At 37.2% G+C, this 23,144-nt stretch overlaps 1 protein-coding gene across 4 annotated transcripts in view; it reads right to left on the reverse strand.

Annotated features, from left to right (window-relative positions):
• Positions 1–20,941, reverse strand: part of P4HA1 (prolyl 4-hydroxylase subunit alpha 1) — a 76,610-nt gene extending 55,669 nt beyond the window's left edge. For 3 of the 4 annotated variants that reach the window (XM_072823542.1, XM_072823544.1, XM_072823545.1), the window contains exons 1-5: positions 20,634–20,941; positions 5,792–5,899; positions 4,626–4,722; positions 3,350–3,501; positions 1,067–1,204 (exon numbers count right to left, since the gene is read on the reverse strand). In XM_072823542.1, coding sequence (XP_072679643.1) covers positions 1,067–1,204; positions 3,350–3,501; positions 4,626–4,722; positions 5,792–5,867 — 463 coding nt within the window. In that variant the 5' untranslated portion in view covers positions 5,868–5,899; positions 20,634–20,941. Of the gene's footprint in view, positions 1–1,066; positions 1,205–3,349; positions 3,502–4,625; positions 4,723–5,791; positions 5,900–7,390; positions 7,474–20,633 lie in introns of all 4 variants that reach the window. The other variant, XM_072823543.1, reaches the window with a different exon arrangement.
• Positions 20,942–23,144: the final 2,203 nt, after the last annotated feature.

The following is a 23,144-nucleotide window of genomic DNA, read 5'->3' on the forward strand; positions in this document are numbered from 1 at the left end:
CTTAAAAAGTAAGGAAATTCTGACATTTGTTACAATGTGGATGACCCTTTAGAATATTAATGCTAAGTGACCCATCACAAAACGACAAATACTGTATGGTTCCACTTATTTGAGGTACTTAGAATAGTCAAAACCATAGAAACAAAGTAGAATGATGGGGCTGAAGAAGGTAAGGGACAGGAAGTTACTGTTCAATGCATACAATTTTTAGTTTTACAAGACAAAAAGAGCTATAGGGATGTATACTGGTGATGGGTGCGTAACAGTGTGAGAATGTATGTAGGGCCACTAAATCACACATTTAAAAGTGATTAAGATGGTAAATTTTGTTATATACATTTTGTACAATAAAAGCATTTCTAAAGCAAATTATCATGAAATTAGCTGTAACCTAAATAAAAGACTTTGCCAAAAACAAGTCATAAAGCAGGATGTTCCATATTACAGAACACTTTCAAAATGTATGTATATCCAATGTCTTGGTTTTTAAATTACTGAACACATAAACTTTGATTATCAATTCCTTTATAACTTTACATACAAATATTGGATGTTCTAAAGAAAAACATGAGGAAAAATGATTTTCTCTTTCCAGGCTAAAAATGCCTACTTAAAATTAAGTACCTATAATATTAAGCTTTCATAGTAACAAGCTATAAACTTATCCATAGCTATTAAGTCCTAAGGAAAGAGAGTTGTTTTGTCCTCAAAGACCGTAAAATAAACTAAAGTTAAAAATCTTAAAATACGGGGATCCCTGGGTGATGCAGTGGTTTGGCGCCTGCCTTTGGCCCAGGGCGCGATCCTGGAGACCCGGGATCGAATCCCACGTCGGGCTCCCAGTGCATGGAGTCTGCTTCTCCCTCTGCTTATGTCTCTGCCTCTCTCTCTCTCTCTCTGTGACTATCATAAATAAATAAAAAAAAAACTAAAATCAAATTAAAAAATAAATAAAATAAAATAAAAAATCTTAAAATACGAAAGTTTTTTTTAGATGAACATTGTCCTGATGGATTGAAGAGAACAACCAGGTGATAAATATTTTATAGAATAGAAGAATTCTTACCTGGGAGATTACCCTTTGAGATGGTGTCTGTATCCAAATTGTAGGTGTCCTGTAGTCGCAACAGAGCTTTCGCTGCCCCAACCTGATCTTCATCATTAGGGAAATACTGTCTCTGAATGGTTAGGTTAGAGATAAAGCCTTGAAATAAGAAAAAAAGAAAGAAAAAAAGAAAGAAAAGAAAAGGAAAAAAAGAAAAAAAAGACTCTAGAACCTCACAGACTTCCAATTTGCAATATAGAGTGTTTATAAGGATTTTTCAAAATTGATTTTATTATAATTTTCTACCACACCATGCAAGTTCCACACACTCAACAAGAAAAAAACTAAATACACTGAATGAGACTTGAAATACCTCTAACTTATTCAATCTTCCCAAGTTCTAATGTTGCTTAAGTAATCTGAAGTCATCACATAAACCATATCTGAATTAGGTAAAAGATCAACATGATAATTGGAAGCAACCCAAGTGTCCTATTGATAATTGATATGATAATTGAGTTTTTAATTACACTAAGCTTGAAAATGAATGGATTTATGATTTGAAAATGACATCCACTGGCAACCAATTATACTTTCAAATAACAGATGGTAAGTAAAATGTATGCACTTAAAGAAAGTTCTATATTCTTCTGCATGTACCACACGTTATGTAAATATGTAAATATATAAAGTTTGGTGGAATTCTTTGAGGGGGAAAGAGAGATATTAATTATATATTTAATATAATCAAGTGAGCTTGTTTATTAAAATATATTTAGATATATTAAGTTATGGAATATAGTGATCAACCAAGATTTGCTCTCCATAAAATCTAATCTTAATTTTAAAAGGTTTTATATAAAATATAGCAAAAACCAAATTAACAAACTAATTACTGCCTAAGGAGAATGGTTGCTAAATACTCCTTAAGGAACCAAAAAAGACAAAAACAAAAAGTAGTTTAAAATTTTAATGTAAGTGTCATCACTGGCAAATAAAAGTTAGGTATTAAACTTCCCTCCCCTCTCAGTTACTTATAATCAACTGTGGATTTTGATCAGCAAAAGGCCAGGCATTTTTATGTTAATGAAAATGTACAAACGAACAACTAGCTAGGAGAGGGCTAAACCTCATATCAAGCATTTTTTTTTAGTTTTAAAACCAACTCTTAGTCACAATGTCCACATGGAATTTTACAAGTTTGACAGATTTTTTATGACCCAAAATAAAATCCAAGAATTGCTTAAATCCTCTCCAATAAAAAAGAGGAAAAATATATGTATTACAGCATTATAAGGATGATTACCACAGATTAAAACATCAAGTCCCAAGGCTTACCTTATAAAAGAATTTAGGTCATAAACATCATTACTTGAGAATTGTTTTAAATTAATAAATGTGTGTGCACACACACACACATACAAGACTTTAAAAATGTTCTCATGGTGCTATATAGGAGCAAATAATCATTGATATTTCCCTCTCACCATGAAGAAGTTTTCACAAGTGCTTGCCTTAATTTTCCTCAAGGCTTTCTGTACTATGTGCAATAGTTTACTGCTCACACTCATAAACACTCAAGAGTATTTTCATTTACATAGCTAGCTCAGTTCTTTCCCTCTTTCTTGCATTTTTTATTTCTACCTTCAGTCACTGAGTTAAGTATTTGAGCCATTACTATGTCTAAGCATATTCACTCTAATTCTTAAACTCCAGGCTTAGTTTTCTGTATCTGTTACTAAATTATCTAAAACACCTCACTATTCTAATTTTGTTTTAATTAGAAAGACCTTCATTGTTAAAGTTTGCAGTCTTAGTTTTTAAATTTATTGTCTAAGTAAAACAAATCTAAGATTCAAAATACTATCTAAAACACAGATAACACTTTTCCTAATAGTACCAGTCCCAATACATTAACAATTGAGAAGAGAGAGATTCACTCATAAATTTTTGAAGTTTGAAGGTAATCCTAAAATGGAAAGGATTACCCCCAGAAATGAAGCTATATGTCAAGTAATTGATTTGCTTTTGTAAATTTCAAAGCAAAAAATGACAGTGCTAGTCTCCAACAAATCACTTTTTTACACTAAAGTTTTATTTTTGTTTCCAGTTTTTCTTCCCTTTTCTTTTTTTAAATTAAGGAATTTAGAATCTAGACTAACTCCAGTCAAACCAAACACACCCCTGCAACAATTCAGTTACAACACTAAACACTTGATGTTCTGGGAAATGAATTTATTAGCATTGGCGTTTCCACACATGGCAGCAATACTGTCTTAACTATTTTTGGCTCCTTAGTCTTACCATCTGACATATCCTTAAGGACCAGATTCTCCAACTCACTCCATTCAGTGTTCAGACGTTTCATTAATTTGAATGCATTTACAGGGTGCCCAACAAATCCTTCTGGATCTTTTGTTGCTGTGCTGGTTAGTCGATCTAACTTCTCTGCCCATCTATACACATAAGACATTTAAATGGAGCACATATACACTTACTAAGGAAGAACACAATTTAATAAAACACTCAGAAAAATAAAAAAGACTAAATTAGAGGTTTTTGAGTGAAAACTAAATTCAAAAATTCTTTTTAAAATAAAATTATAGGTTTTTTAAAAAGCAAGACTGTTATGGGTAAAATCTAGCTTAGTAGAATCAAAATATAACAAGTCTTTTTCTTTTAGTTTTGTTTCTCTCAAATGGTTACAGTAAATAAAGCCCATCTTAGAAAAGGTGTGACTGGATCCCTCAAGTAAGAGTCTAAAAATTCATCTCCCCACAGGTCCTTAAAGATAACTAGTTATTGTAAGGTACAGATTAGCCCAATCAAAATTCAGTTACAGGTTAATTTAAATCAAACTTATACCAAAACTTTACATTCAGTACCTAAGACTATGTTTTAAAACAAAAACAGGGATCCCTGGGTGGCGCAGCGGTTTGGCGCCTGCCTTTGGCCCAGGGCGCGATCCTGGAGACCCGGGATCGGATACCACATCAGGCTCCTGGTGCATGGAGCCTGCTTCTGTCTCTGCCTGTGTCTCTGCCTCTCTCTCTCTCTGTCTGTGACTTAAATAAATAAATAATAAATAAAATATTAAAAAAAAAAAAACAACTCCCTGAATATTCAGTTTCTCACTAAATAAAAGGCAGGAATTCACAGGTCAGGATTAACTTTGAATGTGAGTCAGTTAAAAATAAATTAGCAGTTAAGGAAAAACCATATCAATTAAATAATTAACAATACTTACCACTGTAATCTCTAGAATACAACCATAGGAGTGAAGATAAATAGAATTAGAAAAATGCTCTAAAAGATGACTTGATTAGGGAGGTTAGAGGAAGATGTTAGCAACCACTTTTAGAAATTGTCAGTCAACACCCATTCCCATTTATATCCTTATCTCAATCCACATTCCTCTACCTAAATTCTTGACCCAGGCATAACTCTTGTTTCCTGTGCTCCTATTTTAGCCATTCCAACCAACTTTAAGACAGGTGGCTTCTATTTCCACCTGTTTTAGCTCTAGAACAAAAACATCCAGGTGGGATCAGAATCATAGAAAGTAGAACACTTTGCTTACTTTTTTATTTGTTCTAATTTGTCCTCTTCTGCCTTAATATAGTCTTTCAGAGAAGTCACCAGATCTTTCTCAGTATGGATCAAATCAGTCATCTGACCTAGAAGGAAGAGAAGGGAAGGTTATCAAATATCTACATTGGTCAACACAAGTATTTTAGAATAACTTAAAAATGATCAAGAATGTTTCATTCTTTGAGAAGAGTTAACTGTTAATAAACACAGATATGTTGGAGAAGACATCTTTTTTATATCCCTTTATATCCTGAAATTAGATGTCATAACTATAATACCCATATTTTAGTAAGCACTACGATCATACAAGGGTAAAATTGGTTAACGGCATGAAGGAAAATATCTCATTTAAGGCAGATGAGTGTGCATAGAGTAAAATATAAAAGGATACACATCAAACATGAAAAATATTTCTGGGGAAAAGAGGACATGTGGAAGTCTTACTTTGTTTCTTCTTTAACCAATATGCTATTTTAAATAGTAATATTTACAAAGATTTCGTATAAAATGAAAAAATGACATAATTTCGGGTATTAAATTTATGGCATCTAATTTCGGGATATAAAATGACTTCTTATCCTCTTATAAATAACTAAACATGAATGATTTGAACTTCATTGGTGAAGTATACCGTTTGTTAGTGTGGTTATAGTTTATTGAATAAAAATTTCTAAATTCTGGGATCCCTGGGTGGCGCAGCGGTTTAGCGCCTGCCTTTGGCCCAGGGCGCAATCCTGGAGACCCGGGATCGAATCCCACGTCGGCTCCCGGTGCATGGAGCCTGCTTCTCCCTCTGCCTCTCTCTCTGCCTCTCTCTCTCTCTCTCTCTCTGTGTGACTATCATAAATAAATAAAAATTAAAAAAAAATTTTCTAAATTCTAATTAGTCTCAAGAACAAAAAAAGGTGAGAGCCGAGGTAGGGAAGAAGAAAAAGTAGTGTTGTTTTATAATTTAAAAATAAATTTTTTGATGAATTTGCCAATATTGTCCGACTTGCAAAATGAAGTAGACTTAAAATTAGAATTGGAATGGCTAAAATAGGAGCACAGAAAACAAAAGTTATGCCTGGGCCAAGAATTTAGGTAATTTATAATTTTTATTTTAAAAAAATTTAAATGCAAGAACAATACAAACCAAAAAACAGTAAGACTTACCAATTGAAGTAAAAAAGCCTGGATGTGCAAAAGACTGGGGAAGTAGAATCCCTACAATTAAAATATACCACATCATCTTGGAAAACTTAATTTTTCAGGTTCACACACCTACAAGAGAAATATGGTCATTACAACAAAAAAAAAAAGTAGGATAGGTAAAGTTCCTAAATGATTTTTCCTATGAACAAAATATAAGTCAGACACTAACGTTGCCCATAGACTGTTAATTCTTGTAAATTGATTTAATAATGTAATTAATAAGAGCTACTATCTTATTTTTCCATATAACTAGAGTACTAACTTTATATTTCATGTTAAAAAAATATAAATGTTTGTTATCACCTGATAATTAATGCTTAAAAATTCAACCTGTTTTCTCCTTAGTTACTATTAGAGTGATTAGATAGTAATTCATACATCCTGAAAAATAAGTTTTCTCTGTTATCTACATCTAAACCATGAATGTCCCATAAAAATTACTTCATTAACGTAATTTAAATATTACCAAAATACAATCTAATGTATTCTCCATCTAATATGTTAGAATATGTTTTAAAGGGGAAAAAAAGGTTTTAGAGCCACTGATTTATCCTTTAAATTCCTTTTTTTTTTCTTTTAAAGATTTATTTACTTATTTATGAGAGAGGCAGAGATAGGAAGAGGGAGAAACAGGCTCCTCACAGGGAGCCTGATGCAGAATTCAATCCCGGATCCCAGGATCACGACCTGAGCTGAAGGCAGGTGCCCAACCGCTGAGCCACCAGGCATCCCTATCCTTTAGTTTCCTAATTTGTTCCATCCTTTCCTTACATGGCTTTCAATTTTAAAATAAGTTCAACTAAAAGTCGTACATTCTCAGGGTGCCTAAGTGGCTCAGTTGGTTAAGGGTCTGACTCTTGGGCAGCCCGGGTGGCTCAGCCATTTAGCACTGCCTTCAGTCCAGGGCATGATCCTGAAGACCTGGAATCGAGTCCCACATCAGGCTCCCTGCATGAAGCCTGCTTCTCCCTCTGTGTCTCTGTCTCTCTCTGTGTGTGTCTCTCATGAGTAAATAAATAAAATCTTAAAAAAAAAAAAAAAAAAAAAAGGTCTGACTCTTGATCTCAACTCAGGTCTTGATCTCAGAGTCATGAGCTCAAGCCCTGTGTTGGGCTCCACACTGGGCATGGAACCTACTTAAAAAGTTGTAGATTTTTGGGCAATGAAAATGTTCTAAAATTGACTGTGGTGAGTGATGGTTGAAGAACACTATAAAAGTACTAAATACCACTGAATCATGACCATTAAATGGGTGAATTGTATGGTACATGAATTATATCTCAATAAAGCTGTTATTTTTTAAAAGCTGTACAGAATCAAAAAGAATAAACAGCCCTTTCGATTTAAGCTAGTAATTTCTCTCAAAGGACCTAGTACTGAGGTTTTTCTATCTGCTGTGTTCTATGTAAACATTCTTAGCCTAGTACATAGCTATGGATTTTTTTTTTAACTTGGCAGCAAAACATGTCTTTTTTTCTTTGTCCCTGGTAGCACTGACTTTTCTAGAATGGATTCTTCATGGCAGCAGCAAATATCAACTAAACATCAGCAAGATTTTACCTTTCTTTTCCAAATATCCTGACAGCACGCTGTTCTTGCTCCTTCACCATCACATCCATGGACTTTTAAGTACTCCTTATTACCTTACAGAAGAATAAGTTACTATTACAGTACCTCTTGCCCCAGTAACAGGCTCCCATTTGTTACTCTTCTTGTCTCCCTATTTGTCTTTGAGCACGCACTTCTGACTCCTTCCAAGTGACTTCACTTAAACCACCAAGTTCAAGTCCACATTGGAAAGCTCTCTATTTTGCCAAAAATAATCCCCCCAAAAACAAAAAAAAAACAAAACCCTTTCCCCTTCTTGAATCTCAATAAAAAATAAATCCCCACAGAAACTGACATTCTGGAAGTACTCCTAAGTCTCCTCCCTCAAGTTTGCCACAAGCTTCCAGATACTTCCAGAACCACACAGTAGTAAAATGCACTGCTCTCTTGGCTGCTTTACAGTAACTCTTTGGGAAGGCTTCTAGAATACAGCAGATGCAGACACTTCCTCTCCTGGGCTCCTGCCAAAGCACAAGGCTTTTTCAAAATCCTGGGCTGTCTGAAAAGTCTAGAATCTTCTCACTGTTTACACGGACTTCTGCCATAATTTTCTTCATGAATAAATGTTATTTCCAGAAAATACAAATGCTTTTGCTCTACTAACAAAAGGCTAATCAGAAATGTTATCTAAATGTTTAACTCAGATAAGAAAGTTTAGATTTGTCAGGTAAGAGCTTATCATTTTTTCATAGCTAAGATACATTTGTCACTAAAGGTTTTTTGTCATCTTTCATTGTCCTTAAATTTCTCAATGAATCAAGAACCATTCATTAGCCTACAGAAATCACTAAAGTTTGAAAACTGCTTCTAACAATGATAGGCCTTACATAAAATTTCAAAGCATTAATCAAATGAAGAATATACCTTTACCTTACATCATGCTGCAAAATAAATTCTAGATAGATCAAAGAGTTATTATTAACAAAAAATAACAAAAAGAAACTTTACTAGATCTCTAAAAAGAGAAAAGAATCTCTAAACTTTAAAAATGATAAAAAAGTAACCTATCAAAAGCCAGATGGAATTCAAATACACAGAATAATCTAGGCTTATATGTGTTTTTAAAAAACCCTATGAAAGGGATGCCTGGGTGGCTCAGTCAGTTAAGTGTCTTGACTCCTGATTTTGGATCAGGTCACAATCTCAGGGTCCTGAGATTGAGCCCTGTGTCAGGCTCTGTGCTGAGAGAATGGAGCCTGCTTGAGATTCTCCCTCTCCCTCATCTGTCTTCTCACTCACACATAGTACACATGCTCTCTCCCTCAAAAAAGCAAAAAAAAAAAAAAAAAAAAAAACACAAAATTTTTAAAAATCCTATAAACTAGGAAACTAAAGAAAATAGAGCTCCTATAAATCAGTAAGAAAACCACTAAGATATTAATAGAAAAGTAGATTAAGAATACAGAAAGTCACAAAAGAACTAAAAATAATTTTAAAAGTTCAGTTATCAAGGATCCATTTTTTTGTCCTTCAAATGAACAATTATCAAGGATCCATTTTTTGTCCTTCAAATGAACGATTAAATTTAACAAATTCACAAATATCTAATGATGATGCTATATATGTCAAGGAACTTAAAATGAGTATATGCTGTAACTTGTGAATTTAAATTAAAACGCAAAATTTAAAAATTAACAAACATTCATTGGTAAAATGGTATAAGCCATCTTGGAAGATGGTTTGGCAGTTTCTTAAAGTCAGACATACTTTTACCATACAATCTGGCAGTTGTTCTCCTTTGTATTTACCCAAAAAACTTGAAAACTTATGTCCACACAAAAATGTGCACATGAATATTTATAGATTTCTTCATAATGACTAAAACTTGGAAACAACAAAAATGTCCTTCAAGGTAAATGGATAAATAAACTGGTACATCCAATGAATTATCATCAATGCTAAAAGGAAATGAGCTATCAAGCCATGAAAAGACATGGAGGAATCTTAAATGCATATTTCTAAGGGAAAATGTTCTGGACAGCAGAACATTAGGTAATTTTTTATATTTCTTTGTATTTTCCAGATGTCCTAGGGTATATTTACTTGTCCCCGGGATCATGACCTGAGCCAAAGGCAGAAGCAGCTCAACCACTGAGCCACCCAGGTGCCCCTCACCCTAAGCTTTCTTTTTTAAAGATTTTATTCATTTATTCATGAGAGACACAGAGAGAGACAGAGAGAGGCAGAGACACAGGCAGAGGGAGAAGCAGGCTCCATGCAGGTAGCCCGACGCGAGACTCGATCCCGGGACCCCAGGACCACGCCCTGGGCAGAAGGCAGGCCCTAAACCGCTGAGCCACCCAGGGATCCCCTATCCTAAGTTTTTAATGAAGTGGTTAACTACTCCCTAATATAAAAAAAGTAGCTAACAAATACAATCCACATTTGTGCCTGTTTCATATTCTCCAGATTTCTCTGCTACAAAGACAGTAAGCTTATATGAAAGCAACTCAAATATCTAGCCATGAACTACATGGTCAGATTATTATCCTTCCTCCTACAGAAAGACATATGATGCGGGCTAGGCCAGTCATTGACACTTTCTCCCAAAAACATTTGAGGAGTGGGCTTGTGAAATGGTACAAAGCAGCTCCTTCTGGAGTTGCTAAGCTCATAGGATATGAATTTGTATCTGCCTGTGACGGTCTTTCCCACTTGTCAAGGACACATAGAAACCCAATCTATAAACAAAGTCATTCAGAAATAAACAATTCCAAGATCCATAGCCCTGACTCTTCCAATTGTTAGTAAAGCAATCATATCTTTATTAACCACAGTTTTTAAACCAATGCTTTGAATCTGTGAGCTACTGCAATAATCTTTCAACCCAATAAGAGAGCCTCTGAATTCCCTTTTTAAGGAATTTTAAACTAGATCAAGTTGGATTTGTCACTTGCAATATGAAGTTCAGACAACACAGCATTACTCCAAACTACTATGACCATCAAATGAAGAAATAGCCCTAAATAGCCCTAGATAGCAGTGGTTCTCACTGCTATATCAGAATCACCTACAGGTCTGAGGTATGTAGTTAATTTATACAAATTCTTAGGTGATGGTGATGCTGCTGGTCTGGGATCACACTTTGAAAACCACCAGATACAAACAAACATCCCTTAAAATCACGCAAAAAGAGCTTTCTATCTTTAAAAGAGTAAAATTTCAGGGGTACTCGGGTGGCTCAGTCGATGAAGCATCTACCTTCGGCTCAGATCATTATCCTGGAGTCCCAGGATCAAGCCCCACATCAGACTCCCTGCTCAGTGATAAGCTGCTTCTCCCTCTGCCCCTCTCCCTGGCTTGGGTGTGTACACGCTCTCTCCCTCTCTCTCTCAAATAAATAAAATCTTAAAAAAAAAAAAAAAAAAGTAAGGGACGCCTGGGTGGCTCAGCAGTTAAGCGTCTGCCTTCAGCCCAGAGCATGATCCAGGAGTGCTGGGATTGAGTCCCACACTGGGCTTCCTGCGAGGAGCCTGCTTCTCCCTCTACCTAGGTCTCTGCCTCTCTCTGTGTCTCTCATGAATAAATAAATAAAATCTTTGAAAAAAAAAAGTAAGATTTTACTTATTTTTTGAAAAATATAATTGAATTCCTAATTATTCTGGTGAATAGTTCCTCTAATCTTTTTTTCTTAGAAGTAGGCTCCATCCCAAACTGAGAGCCCAAAATGGGGCTTGAACTCACAACTATGAGATCAAGACCTGAGCCAAGATCAAAACCTGAGCTGAGATCAAGAGTCAGATCCTTAACCATCTGAGCCATTCTGGTGCCCCTCCTCTAATCTCTTTTAATATTAAATACTTGTTTGTAAGCAATCATATCTTTATTAACCACAAGTTTTTAAAACAATGGTTTCCTTACTTCTGATGTCTCACTTCCATTTATTTCCATCTTCATTCAGTTAGCAGCTTGCAAAGCAAATCATTATGAGCATCTAAGAGTCAAGCATCCTAAAAAACATTGGAGTTTTATAAAAAACAGTAAGATACAGGGGCGCCTGGCTGGCTCAGTTGGGAGAACATGAGACTTTTGATCTCAGGGTTGTGAGTTTGAGCTCCACAATGAGCGTAGAGATTACTTAAAAATTAAAAAAAAATTTTTTTAAATAGTAAGATACAAATATCTCCTGTTCTAAATCCTCAGACAAGCTTGAAATAGAATTTAAATGGGTTAAAGAGGATGCAAAGAAGGCAAATCTCAGCTCCCTGAAAAGACTGGACTCAAAAAAACGGGGAGAGGGAAGATAAAAAAAAAAAGAAAGCCAAGGAAGAGTCAAAGATATAAACATAAATTTACACTAGTATAAAATTTAGTGCTGAAATATTACAGATATACTGATATTTTAGTTCTTGATTAGATCATGAGTAGGTTCATGAGTGCTTATTACCTAACTTTTATAACATACATGTACTTTATACCTGTTTAATATACATGAACATTATTTTTTAGAAACTATAAGAAAAAAGTATATGGAAAAATCTTTCTGGAAAACATATTCTCAGGTAAGCCCAGATAAAAATAAATAGCAAAGTATAATATTTATCTAAAACTTTCCTACAGTCCTTCTCCCAGGAAAGTCCAATCCCACACACTCACAGGTCAATCAAACCTGGGAACAGATTTTAAAACAGTTTTACTACATTGTAAATATTTACAACTTTGAGTTATCAGGATTCATTGAATTGTATGTACAAGTTATTTAATGAATTACTAGGAACAGGGTATCTGGCAAATAATTCTATTAGCCTTTTGGTCTAACATTTTTCTTCCAAGAAAAAAATTGCAACATTTTAAAAAGTTGGTCTTTCCCAAACAAATCATTAAAAATTAATAAGGCCGACTAAAGAATGCTTGATATTCTAATCTAAACTTTCACGGACACTAAAAATTTTCCACAGGTCTCCTTCTAGCAGTCTCTCCATGCCTTCCACATTGTTCCAAATCTTTTAGAGGGCTCCAAAGTTTATTTAACCTCATACAAATTCCACAGTCAAATGCTGGTTGCCCTGACATGTGTTAGACTTTAAATTTTTTGACAATTTTTATAGTGAATGCAAAAGACCAGCACAAATTCAAGCTTCTAATTCAGGCTATTACAACGTGGTATATATTCAAGACTTTGCGTGTCTCTTCCATATAAGTAGGATGGATTTTTCTAAGACAACTAAGAGTACTTACTAATAGAACTAGTTATATTTCTGTTCTTCCCTATAATCCCTCTGGCAAACTGCCATTTGTTTTAACTTAACACCATGAATTCCAGTCATACTTAAGCTCCCAAAGAGAGGGAGCTACAACTCCAGTACATATGATCTGACAGTCAAGTGTTTTAATAGTTATGACCAACTTTTCTATAAAAACTCAGAAATCATGCTAGCCTCTTTCCCACAGCTGTCTTTCCTCAAGCAGTGAACCCAGTTATTGGTATAACTCTGCCAGCACTTTGAAATTTGCTTGGAAAGAAGCACTAAATCAAGATATTAGCCTTATCTGATCGAGTTGAAAAAGTCCTACACGATCTATCTGTCTTTTGGAGATTCTTGCAAAATTCAATTTTTCTTATCGGAAGGAACTTGAATATAATGTCATTTCAAAAGCACACACCTATTTTTGCCTGTATGGTGTTCTACCACCACTACTCTCTTCTGGAAACTGCCCTCCTTCTGCCTTTTTTACAGCACCAGTCTACCTTTAATTCATCCCCACAGTTTCATCACTCATGTTACACAGCATGATACTTCTCCCTCATCAAGTTGCCAAAGTTCCTTCCTGGAAATTTTGAAAATAAAATTGAGAGGGGGAAAAAAAAAAAAAAAAGGCAGGCACTCTTTGAATGCCTGAATTGTATAAAGCTCAGAAGCAGCAATGGACCAAGTTTTGATATACGGGCCAAAAAGTAAATGAATTTTACCTGGAAAGAATAAAGAGTGAAGCAGGTATACAGAGAGGAAGACAGATAAGAGAGAGAATAAAACATTCTGATGTTTTCCACATATTCTTGAAGCCTAATGGCATTCCTGACCTCAACTGTTAAGATAACTCCCTATCCCCACAATGTGTACATAAATTCCACCATGTGGTAGTATGACTGGGGTTTCTGTTTAACCCACAGTTCTAATTAATTGTCTTATTAACCCAGCAATTAATATTTTTATAGGCAAAATAAGTAATAAGGTCTTTTTTGGCTTGTTAGAAATCCAGTAAGTTCCATTTCTATATAAAATAGAGAGTTTAGAATAAATATTATTTTAATCCATTTTTTAAAAGATTTAACTTGGAATTTAGATTCAAAATTGAACTTAAATTTGCCTTGTCTTTCTTTACCAGTATTCTGCCCCTTGCTTGCTTCTGTTATATTGCCTAGCAAGCACACTGTGGTTGTGAAAATAGTATAGCAAAAAAGAAAATCCCCAGCTATTGATGTCATAGATTTGCGTATGTTTTTTAAACAGTTCTAGTTTCCACTTTTCATGGAATAATCAGGAAAAGTGTAAAAAAAAGTAAAATAAAAAATTTTGTCAGTTAAAAATATTGAATTTAAATGTTTAAAGTTTCTGTTTCAACTGGAAAAGTCAAATTCCCCTAAACCAGAAACATTTTACAAACAAATATAGACTGAAGGAGAAAGTTTTAGAAAGAAATGAATATTATTAAAATGGTGCTATTCCTCACTGACTATTCAATTATATATTTTAAACTGTATAATATACCTCTCAACTATTTCAAACACTTCAGTTAGAAATGCATACATTTCCCAATGTGAAGGGAAAAGGTCAGGATTCTTATGCCCACGATACAGAATATAAAAAATTTGCCATAAATGATATTAAAAGCCCCCCACAATAGTAAGAGTCATCAATAATGTCCTTTTTTTCTTTTTTTGGTGATCCCCTTAACAAGAAGCCAAATAAGCAAAAATGGTATCAAAATATGAGGTCAAATTTGACTACCACCAAGAAATTAAAAAAAAAAAAAACACCAATAATTTAGAGGAAAGTGCCTAGGAGGATACTTGGCACATAGAAGACACTTAAGAAGTGTTACTTTTAGGGCAGCCTGGGTGGCTCAGCGGTTTAGCGCCGCCTTCATCCCAGGGCATGATCCTGGAGACCCGGGATCAAGTACCACGTCAGGCTTCCTGCATGGAGCCTGCTTCTGTGTGTGTGTGTGTGTGTGTGTGTGTCTAATAAATAAATAAAATCTTTTAAAAAATGTTACTTTTAGATGTGGGGCAAGAACTTAAGAATAGATGGATTTGTTGCCAAGGCTGTCTCAAGAGACACAGAAAAAGAAAAGGCTGAGAGCATGGTGGGAAGCTCAGGAAACCTCAATCCTGGGCTAAGACGGTGAAAAAGAACAAGTAGCCTAGTCTACTAGCAGATAGATGCAGACTTTCTTATTTAAGAATTTGAGTAGAAGTAAGTGGACAGAGGCAGTGGAAGAGAAAAGGGGAAAGAACCATTAAATTATATATGCCTTATTTGTTGCTTATAAGTATTTCCAAATATTAACATAATCTATATATTTCTCGCTTTAAGAAAGACCTTGCAGTATCTTCTTGAATGTATATTAGTATCTTTTTGACTGGTTATATTAATGAAACTATGTGTACTTAGTAACACTAGTGTCAATAAATATTGGTTAGGGGATTTAAAAACTAGCAGTAATAGAGGGCAGCCCCGGTGCGGCAGTGGTTTACCGCCGCCTGCAGCCCAGGGTGTAATCCTGCAGACCCGGGATCAAGTCCCACGTTGGGCTCCCTGAATGGAGCCTGCTTCTCCCTCTACCTGTGTCTCCCTCTGCCTCTGTGTGTGTGTGTGTGTGTGTGTGTGTGTGTGTGTCTCACGAATAAATAAATTCTCTAAAAAAATAAAAAATAAAAACTAGCAGTAATATAAAAAGCAGCATTAGAGATACAAACTCTTTAAACTAGGTTTGTTTTCTAATTTGGAGAGTGGTAAATATATATGTGGAGAAGTTTTAAAGTTCAATTTCTAAATTCAAAGATTTTGTATCATACATACACTTTAAAACTTTACACAGTAACTAAAAGAACTCAAAAAAATGTTAACTGAGAGGTGGGATCACAATGATCGTCACTCAACTTGTGCATTTTCTTTAGTAAACATTTAATAGAACATGTCTATTTCTGTAAGTAAACAAGTGAGCTAAAAAAACAAAGTCAAAGTAGCACTGAAGTGAAGAGACAAATTCAAATCAGGGACAGAGTGAGCAAAATCCAAATGTTTAACTCCCCAGCTCTACTTGCTGACATAATACCACCATCAATCCCTTTTGCTCCAAAACAAATTTCATCTATTTTTTTATTTACATAGAAAGTCCTGATAAGACAACTTTGTTTTCACCACCCTGAAGATATAAATGAAGAGCAAAATCTAGATTTTTACATTTTAGAGTTTCTAAGCTTAAATAAGGAATATGAGGTGATAGCAAAATATTCCAAAAGCAGAATTTTCAATGAAACATGTAGATCAGTGGAACAAAATAGACAATCCAGACACAGAAAATGGTTTGTTTGGTTTTGGCAAAGGTATAAAGACAACTCAATAGAGCAAGGATAGTCTAGAAGAGCTGGATATTCATAGGCAAAACAAAAGCTTTATTTAGACACCTCGTATCCCCTAATGGGACACTGAGCAGCTCCCTACCTAGGAATTTATATAAATTTGGGGGCAAATTCTATTTTTCTTAACCCTAGTCTTCCTGTTCTCATTCTAGCTTTCAATTCCCTCTTTTTTTCTAATGCCAGATCTAAAGTTGTCAAGTTCAAGAAAAGACATATGAAATAAAGTCACATATACTAGAATAAGGAGTGATGAATTCATGGTTGCAGCAGAATTTAAAAATATGAAATGAAAAAAAATATATGAAATGTGAACAGAAAACAGACAACCTAGGTCCCAGTCCTAGTGCTCACAGTTTTTGCTTGGACAAATTACTTGACTTCTCTCTCAGTTTCACTTGTAAAATGGGGACGATATAAAACTACCTCAAAGAATTATTTTAAGGAACAAATTATATATGAAACAACACTTTAAAAAATGTAAAGTACAAAGGGCACCTGAGTGGCTCAGTGGTTGAGTGTCTGCCTTTGGCTCAGGTCATGATCCTAGGGTCCTGGGATGGAGTTTCCATCAGGCTCCCCACAGGGAGCCTGCTTCTCCATCTGCCTATGTCTCTCTTCCTCTTTCTCTCTGTCTCTCTCATGAATGAATGAATTAATTAAAATAAAATCTTAAGATTTTATATATATATATATATATAAAATCAGTTGTTATCAGGTAGATTAAAAAATCTTTTTAGGGGATCCCTGGGTGGCTCAGCAGTTTAGCACCTGCCTTTGGCCCAGGGTGCAATCCTGGAGTCCCGGGATCGAGTCCCGTGTCGGGCTCCCAGCATGGAGCCTGCTTCTCCCTCCTCCTGTGTCTCTGCCTCTCTCTCTCTCTATCATAAATAAATAAATTAAATAAATAAATAAATAAATAAATCTATCTTCTAACCAAAAAAAAATCTTTTTAGAGCCCAGTCCAATGCCCTCAGAAAATTATTTCAGAGAAAAGAAAAAATTACTGATACGTGGTTTATGGTTATGTGTTTCTTTTCAGAAAAAAACAAAACAGAAAACTGGTTAAAGTTTACTGTAGCTATACAGGTGGATAAAATAAACCACCAAATTACAGCCTTCTGTTTGCACTACTTATTATGAAGAAACAGCTCAAATGCCCAAGAAGAAAGAAAGGCTGAGTATATTAATTTAACATATTATAATATTACTATTTAAATGAAAATTTTGTAAACCACCAAAACATGGACATACTTATACGAAATATTAAACAGGAAGAGGAAGAAGTCCAAGATAGTATGCATTCACAGATGACACTATGTAATAAGCAGGACTACTATACTGTATTTTTGCCAATGTCCTACCAAATATACTAATAGTCACACTGATCATCCAAAGAAACATAGGAAAAGGAATATTTCTCATTATATCAAGTTCAAAAAGTGCTGGCGTACCTTAATGAAGTCTTTTGAATTTCTAGTTTTTATTAAGGCACAAAATTTGGCCAGAGGAAAACCAATGAGAAGATAGCTTCATATTATACAAATAAATTTCATTGGGTAGAAACATGAATGAAGCTTTAACTAGTTTCATAAATACATACACATTTTATTTGGCCTGTGTCTTACATATTCATATAATTGTAAGCACAAACACACCATTATGATTTAATTGTAAGATTCAAGTTCTCACTGTATGAAGAGCAAACAGTTTCATGCCAAGGGCCAATGCAATTTATTTTTATTTACATCCAAGCATTTTCTACTTTCAGAGGAAAACCAAAGACCTATTACAACATATGAGGGAGAGGGGAAGCCAGGGGGAGCAATACCACATATGATTGCCTAGACAATTCAGCAATTCAACAATTCTCCCACCAACCTATTAACCTTTGCTGAAACCCTTTCAGCAATAGCTTATTACTGTCATCTATATATTCAAATCCAGTTAAGACTTATAGCTCAGTTCCGTTTTCAGAAATATTCAAGAAATACTGCTTCAAGATACCTAGATGTATTTAAAGATTAACTTTATATATCTTTTATTTTTTATCCTTATAATAGTTAACAGATGTGTAAGGTTGAGGGAGGGGAGTATCTGTAAATGGTACATAACACTCCATGCACATGTACTTCCATTTCCTGACTCAGGACCCACACACCTCCTATCAGATTTTCAGGGGATTTCATGACCTCAAAATAAGTTGAGAACTGCTACTATGTATCTCAGGGTACACTTCTCAAATATAAAAGCAGTAATTATATCCCAGTTGATAATTAATTGCTAAGTAAATAAGGCATTCCTTCCACAGAAATGGAAGGTTCACAGCTTTACCACTGAGGCCCTGGAGTAACTCTTGCTACATCCCTGGAATAAAAGCAGGAGTTTGAACTTCATCACCTTATGAAAGATGCTGCTTGTCAGTCAGTATACAACCCACTCTGCAATATTAGAAAAGGTTAGCATCTCACTATCAGAAAGCCAAGATTCACCTGCAACAACCTGGACCACCTAAGTGGTATAAAGCTTTCTTTCTTCAATAGTCTTTCACACTGTCTAAATTTTTCTACAGTAATTAAAAGGTGTATGTATTTCTTTTAACAGTTTTACTACCTTAGTTACCAAGGCAACAAAATGGCCAATGTAATTATCTGCTTACCAAAGTTATTACTTTAAGTACTTCGAAATAAAATTCACTTTAAGATGTCAAAGGAAACAGCATTATCTCATCTAAAAAGAGACAAAGTAGTCCTTTTCCTAGTTAGTCTAAGTTAAATCTGTAAGAAGCATCTACCATCAGCTTTTTAAAATACTGGCAGGACTTGAGGCATAATGTTTCAAAATCAAAACTGACCTGGCGCTTAAAGGTAAGTGATAAAGCCTATGCTTCCTACAGAAAGAAAGAGGTAAAAATTTGAGATTCCTACTTAAGATTCCGAAATTCTATTCACAGGCTAGAACCCAAAAGTTAGCTAAAGAAAAAAAAAAAAAAAAAAAAAAAAAAAAACACATGCAAGGTCTATTTAAATTTCAAAAGAAGGCAACACATATTAAAGATTGTTAACTTTCAGCTTCTTGAATATTTCCTGCTTAAGGTATCCATCTTCTCTCTAGAAACTCGATCAGAAAAATCCCTTCAAAATGTCTTATAAATTAAATTCTAGTGTTCCTACTATTCCGTCTGATTATTTTAGAAAAAGACTAGCCTCATTCATAAGGCTATTCGCACATCTAAACCTAAAAGGGGAAATACGTCTCTTGCCAGAAACTTTTTTTTTTTTTTTTTTTTTTTAAGGAGCAAACCTGATGAAAGAACACTGCTGCCACGTCTTTTCCCCTCCCCCACTCACGTAGTGGCTGTTTCATCCCTTCCGAGCGCTTTCCAAGGGAAAGTCCAAGAGCCGCGGCTCTCTGAGAAACCATAAACAGTTAAGTTGAAATTGGCAACCCTCGGTGGCCTCTCTGATCAATTCCTAAAAGGACGGCTCGCTTCTCCATCCCTTTCTTAAAGCAAACAGTGCACAGAATTCCAGGAGAGAATTCCCTCTCCGGAACGCCTGTGAGTTGTCTTAAAAAAAAAAAAAAAACTGAACTTTCACACATTCGAGTATTCAGGAGAGAAACAGTCTCCTACAAATGGGAGAAGGAGTATCATCCTTCCTTCCCCTTAAGTAAACATACGTCTGGGGCGCGGTGGCGGGGGTTGGGGGGGCGGCATTTGTGCGATGCAACTCGAAGTTCTCACACAACCACGGAACTCGTTTTTACTGATGGGGACTTTAAAAGCAGCAAACTCTCTGCTGAAAGAGAAGGGGTGGTGAAGCTCGTGTGCCTTTAAAAAAAAAAAAAAAAAAAAAGTCGTGGAAGAAGGAAGGAAGAGGAGCTTCCCCGACGCCCGGGCGATCTGACAGCCGCCTTCCTCCACGCAGCAGCCCGAAACTCGGCGCCCCGGGCTGCGTCTCGCAGCCCCAGCAGCGCCGCTGCGCGCAACAGACGAGCCAAGCCCCAACTTCTCCCGCTACGGGTCCGTCCGCTCCTCAGACCCGACGACTTTCCGATGAGGGCGCAACGCCTCGAGGGCTTCAGCTCCCGACCCCGGGCTGTAAAGCCCGCTCTCCGCTCCGCCACATGCTAACCATCTGAGGCGGCGGAGGCCGAAAACCCACGCCCCGCCCTCGCGTGCCCCCCGCCCCCGCCCCCGCCCCAGCTCTGGTAGGAGAGGACCAGGTAGGAGAGCAGCTCGGAAAAACTCCACAGGCTGAGAGCCCTCCCCGGGAAGCGAGGAATATTCAAGAAAGTCCTGGTCCCCAGGGCGGGGACGGAGGCTGCCGCTGCCTCAACGGCCGGGGGCGCCGACCAGGCAAGGAGGCGGGAGAAGGGGAGCGCGGCGACCGGCAGAAGGGCCTGTGGGGCGGCCAGGGGGCGCGGGGCCAGGTCTCCAGGAAAAAAAAAAAAAATGCAGTAGCCGCTGTGAGGGTCAACTGGAGAACCCTCCGCCCTCAAGCCATCCCATCGGAGCGAGCAGGGACCGGGCCGCCACAGCTGTCCGAGAAGGGCCACGGCGTGCTAAGGCCTGAGGCGCAGACTCCAGCGTCCCGGGGAGCGTCTCACCTGGGAGTGGGCACGGCGGGGCGGCGCGCTCTTCAGTCCGCTGTAGCCTGCTCTCGGGCCGGATACCTGCGCCCTTCCCTCAGCCCGCTGGCGGCGCGACTGGGCAGCAGAGGGAGCCAGTTAGCCCTTTTATAACCTCTAGGCTGCGACGGCGCCGCTGGGGAGGAGGCGACTGCAGCCCTCGCTACGTGAGCTCGATCACACCAGCGCCCCGGCCACTGCGCAGGCGCCCAGCCCGCGCCTCCCTCTGCTCGGCGCCCGCGGCCCACACCCGGCCTCCCCACCAGCCGGGGAATCTCGGGCGGAGCGGGGAGGGGCGGGGGGAGCGGGGGCAGGCGGGCCTGGCATGTGCTGCGCGTGCGCAGGGTCCTCGCCACGCCGCGGTCTCCTTCGCTACCTCTGGTTTGCTTCGCTGGTTTTCCGCAGGTTGTTTGAACGCGTTAATTTCAACCTCAGCCCCAGGCCTGGGCCTCCAACCACCTGCAGTGAGATCACTAAGATATGGAAAGAGGAACAGGGGAGCGTAGAAAATGACGCAGAAAAGAAGCCTCGGGTGAAAAATAATACAGTGCATCCTCTCTTGGTACCTCAGCTATCTTACCCCTGAGGCTATTTCCTTTACTAACCTCCCTTTTTCACCTCTACTGTCCACCTTTATATTGTATCAGTAGGTAATTGCGCTCCAGAGATAGATTTTTTTTTTTAATGTAGTTTCCGGCTCAGCCCTGTAAAACGCAGGGCATTAACCTCTCTTTATCTCGGTTTTCTCATCTGTAAAATGGGAATGATGGTAGGTACCTTGATGGTAGGTACCTCATAGGAATGCTGGGAGAATTAAATGCGAAAATGTATGTGAAGCACTTAGTACATGCCTAGCACGCAGAAGGGACTTGGTAAATATTAGATGGTATCCCTAGACCATGTAAGACGCCCAGCGTTGTTTTTGGTCTTGGTCTAACGTTTGCCTTTGCCGTTGTATTCCTCAAAGAACAAAGCCTTGCTATCAGAAAGGAGACAGTGAAGGAGATGCTTTTACCCTTGTCAGTAAAAGGGAAAAATGACTTCTCTAAGACTCGTGATTCATTAAAAATTGTTGTTTCTGGGGGCGCCTGGGTGGCTGAGCGGTTGAGCGTCTTCCTTTGGCTCAGGTCGTGAACCCCGAACCCCTGATAGAGTCCCACGTCGGGCTCCCCGCAGCTTCTCCCTCTGTCTCTGTGTCTCTCATGAATGAATAAACAAAATATTTTTTTAAAATTGTTTCTGAAGTTTTTCTTGTATGCAAAAAAGCATAGCAATATTTAAACATTTCTCTCTTATCTAGAAGGTGGAGTTGATTATATAAATACAGAGAGAGTGGGTATTTTGAAAACTGTAGGCATCCCAGAAAGTAGGTATAATGATGTCAACTCAGCAGTTCTCAAAGTTTAGTTGGGGATCAAAATTAGTTCATACGAAGACTGGGCTTTTCCAGAGACTACATTTTCAGTGATACCGAAACAGATTGAAGGCAGAAGCAGATATGAGAATTCTATTAAGCCAGACATAGAGATTTACAGAAATGTAATGCCACTCTTCTTACTAAATGCTTTTTGCTTTGAAAGAATAGTTCTATTTCATTAAAAAAATGTTAATTATGTTAACATGTAACAGATTTGTTTATGTTTTTAAATGAATTAATAAATATCTTACATGTTTAACTCTTATTACTGATAATATTGACAGATATGATCCACATAAAAAGCTTTTTGGAGTCCTCAATACTTTTTTAGGAGTGAAATGGTCATGAAACCAAAGAATTTGAGAACTTCTTAGTCTAAACAAAGCAGAAAGCCCTTTAACACAAGAGGCAGATCTTTGCCTCAAACGGAACTGTGATCAACCTATACACTGGTCCTAAATGAGCTGACTGAAAATTGACAATCTACCCTATAAATAAAACGGCCCCAGACCCCAAGGCAGATTTAATGCATAGCTAAGGTTTCAACTTCAGGGGACTTAATTTGCACTAGCTTTTTCCAAGGCCCTGGAAGGGGCCCTAGCAGTATATTCACACAGTTCACAAAAAATTTTGACTGCAATATTTAGACCACAAATTCTTTCTTCACTGATTTCTCCTCTGTCACACTTCCCCTTGTCCAGTGGTGTAGGAGTGGCTAGCAGGCATTTTTTAAATTTAGCTGAAGGAAGTTGAGTTAGAATACATTTGGTTTGAGTTTAGTGGGATATATTTTTGTAACTCACAGTCACTTCTATGCATAGTTAAAATATTGCCAGCTGTCCCAGTGTAGGAATGGCATCCAAGAATACTCCTACCACCCATTGTGCCAACCCACCCATCATTATAAAACAAAGGTGAAGGGCCAGACATTTAGTAGCTATTTGAATGTATCCCATGTTCTACCACCAAGAAAATATATATAGTGGAGCAGACACAAAACTTAGGGAGCCTAGAGCTAATCTGTGGGATATCCTTCTAATTACTGGATGTGTAAAAAAAATTGTAAGTAATCT

Source organism: Canis lupus, chromosome 4 (assembly GCF_048164855.1).
Source record: "Canis lupus baileyi chromosome 4, mCanLup2.hap1, whole genome shotgun sequence".
NCBI classification, from domain to species: Eukaryota; Metazoa; Chordata; class Mammalia; order Carnivora; family Canidae; genus Canis; species Canis lupus.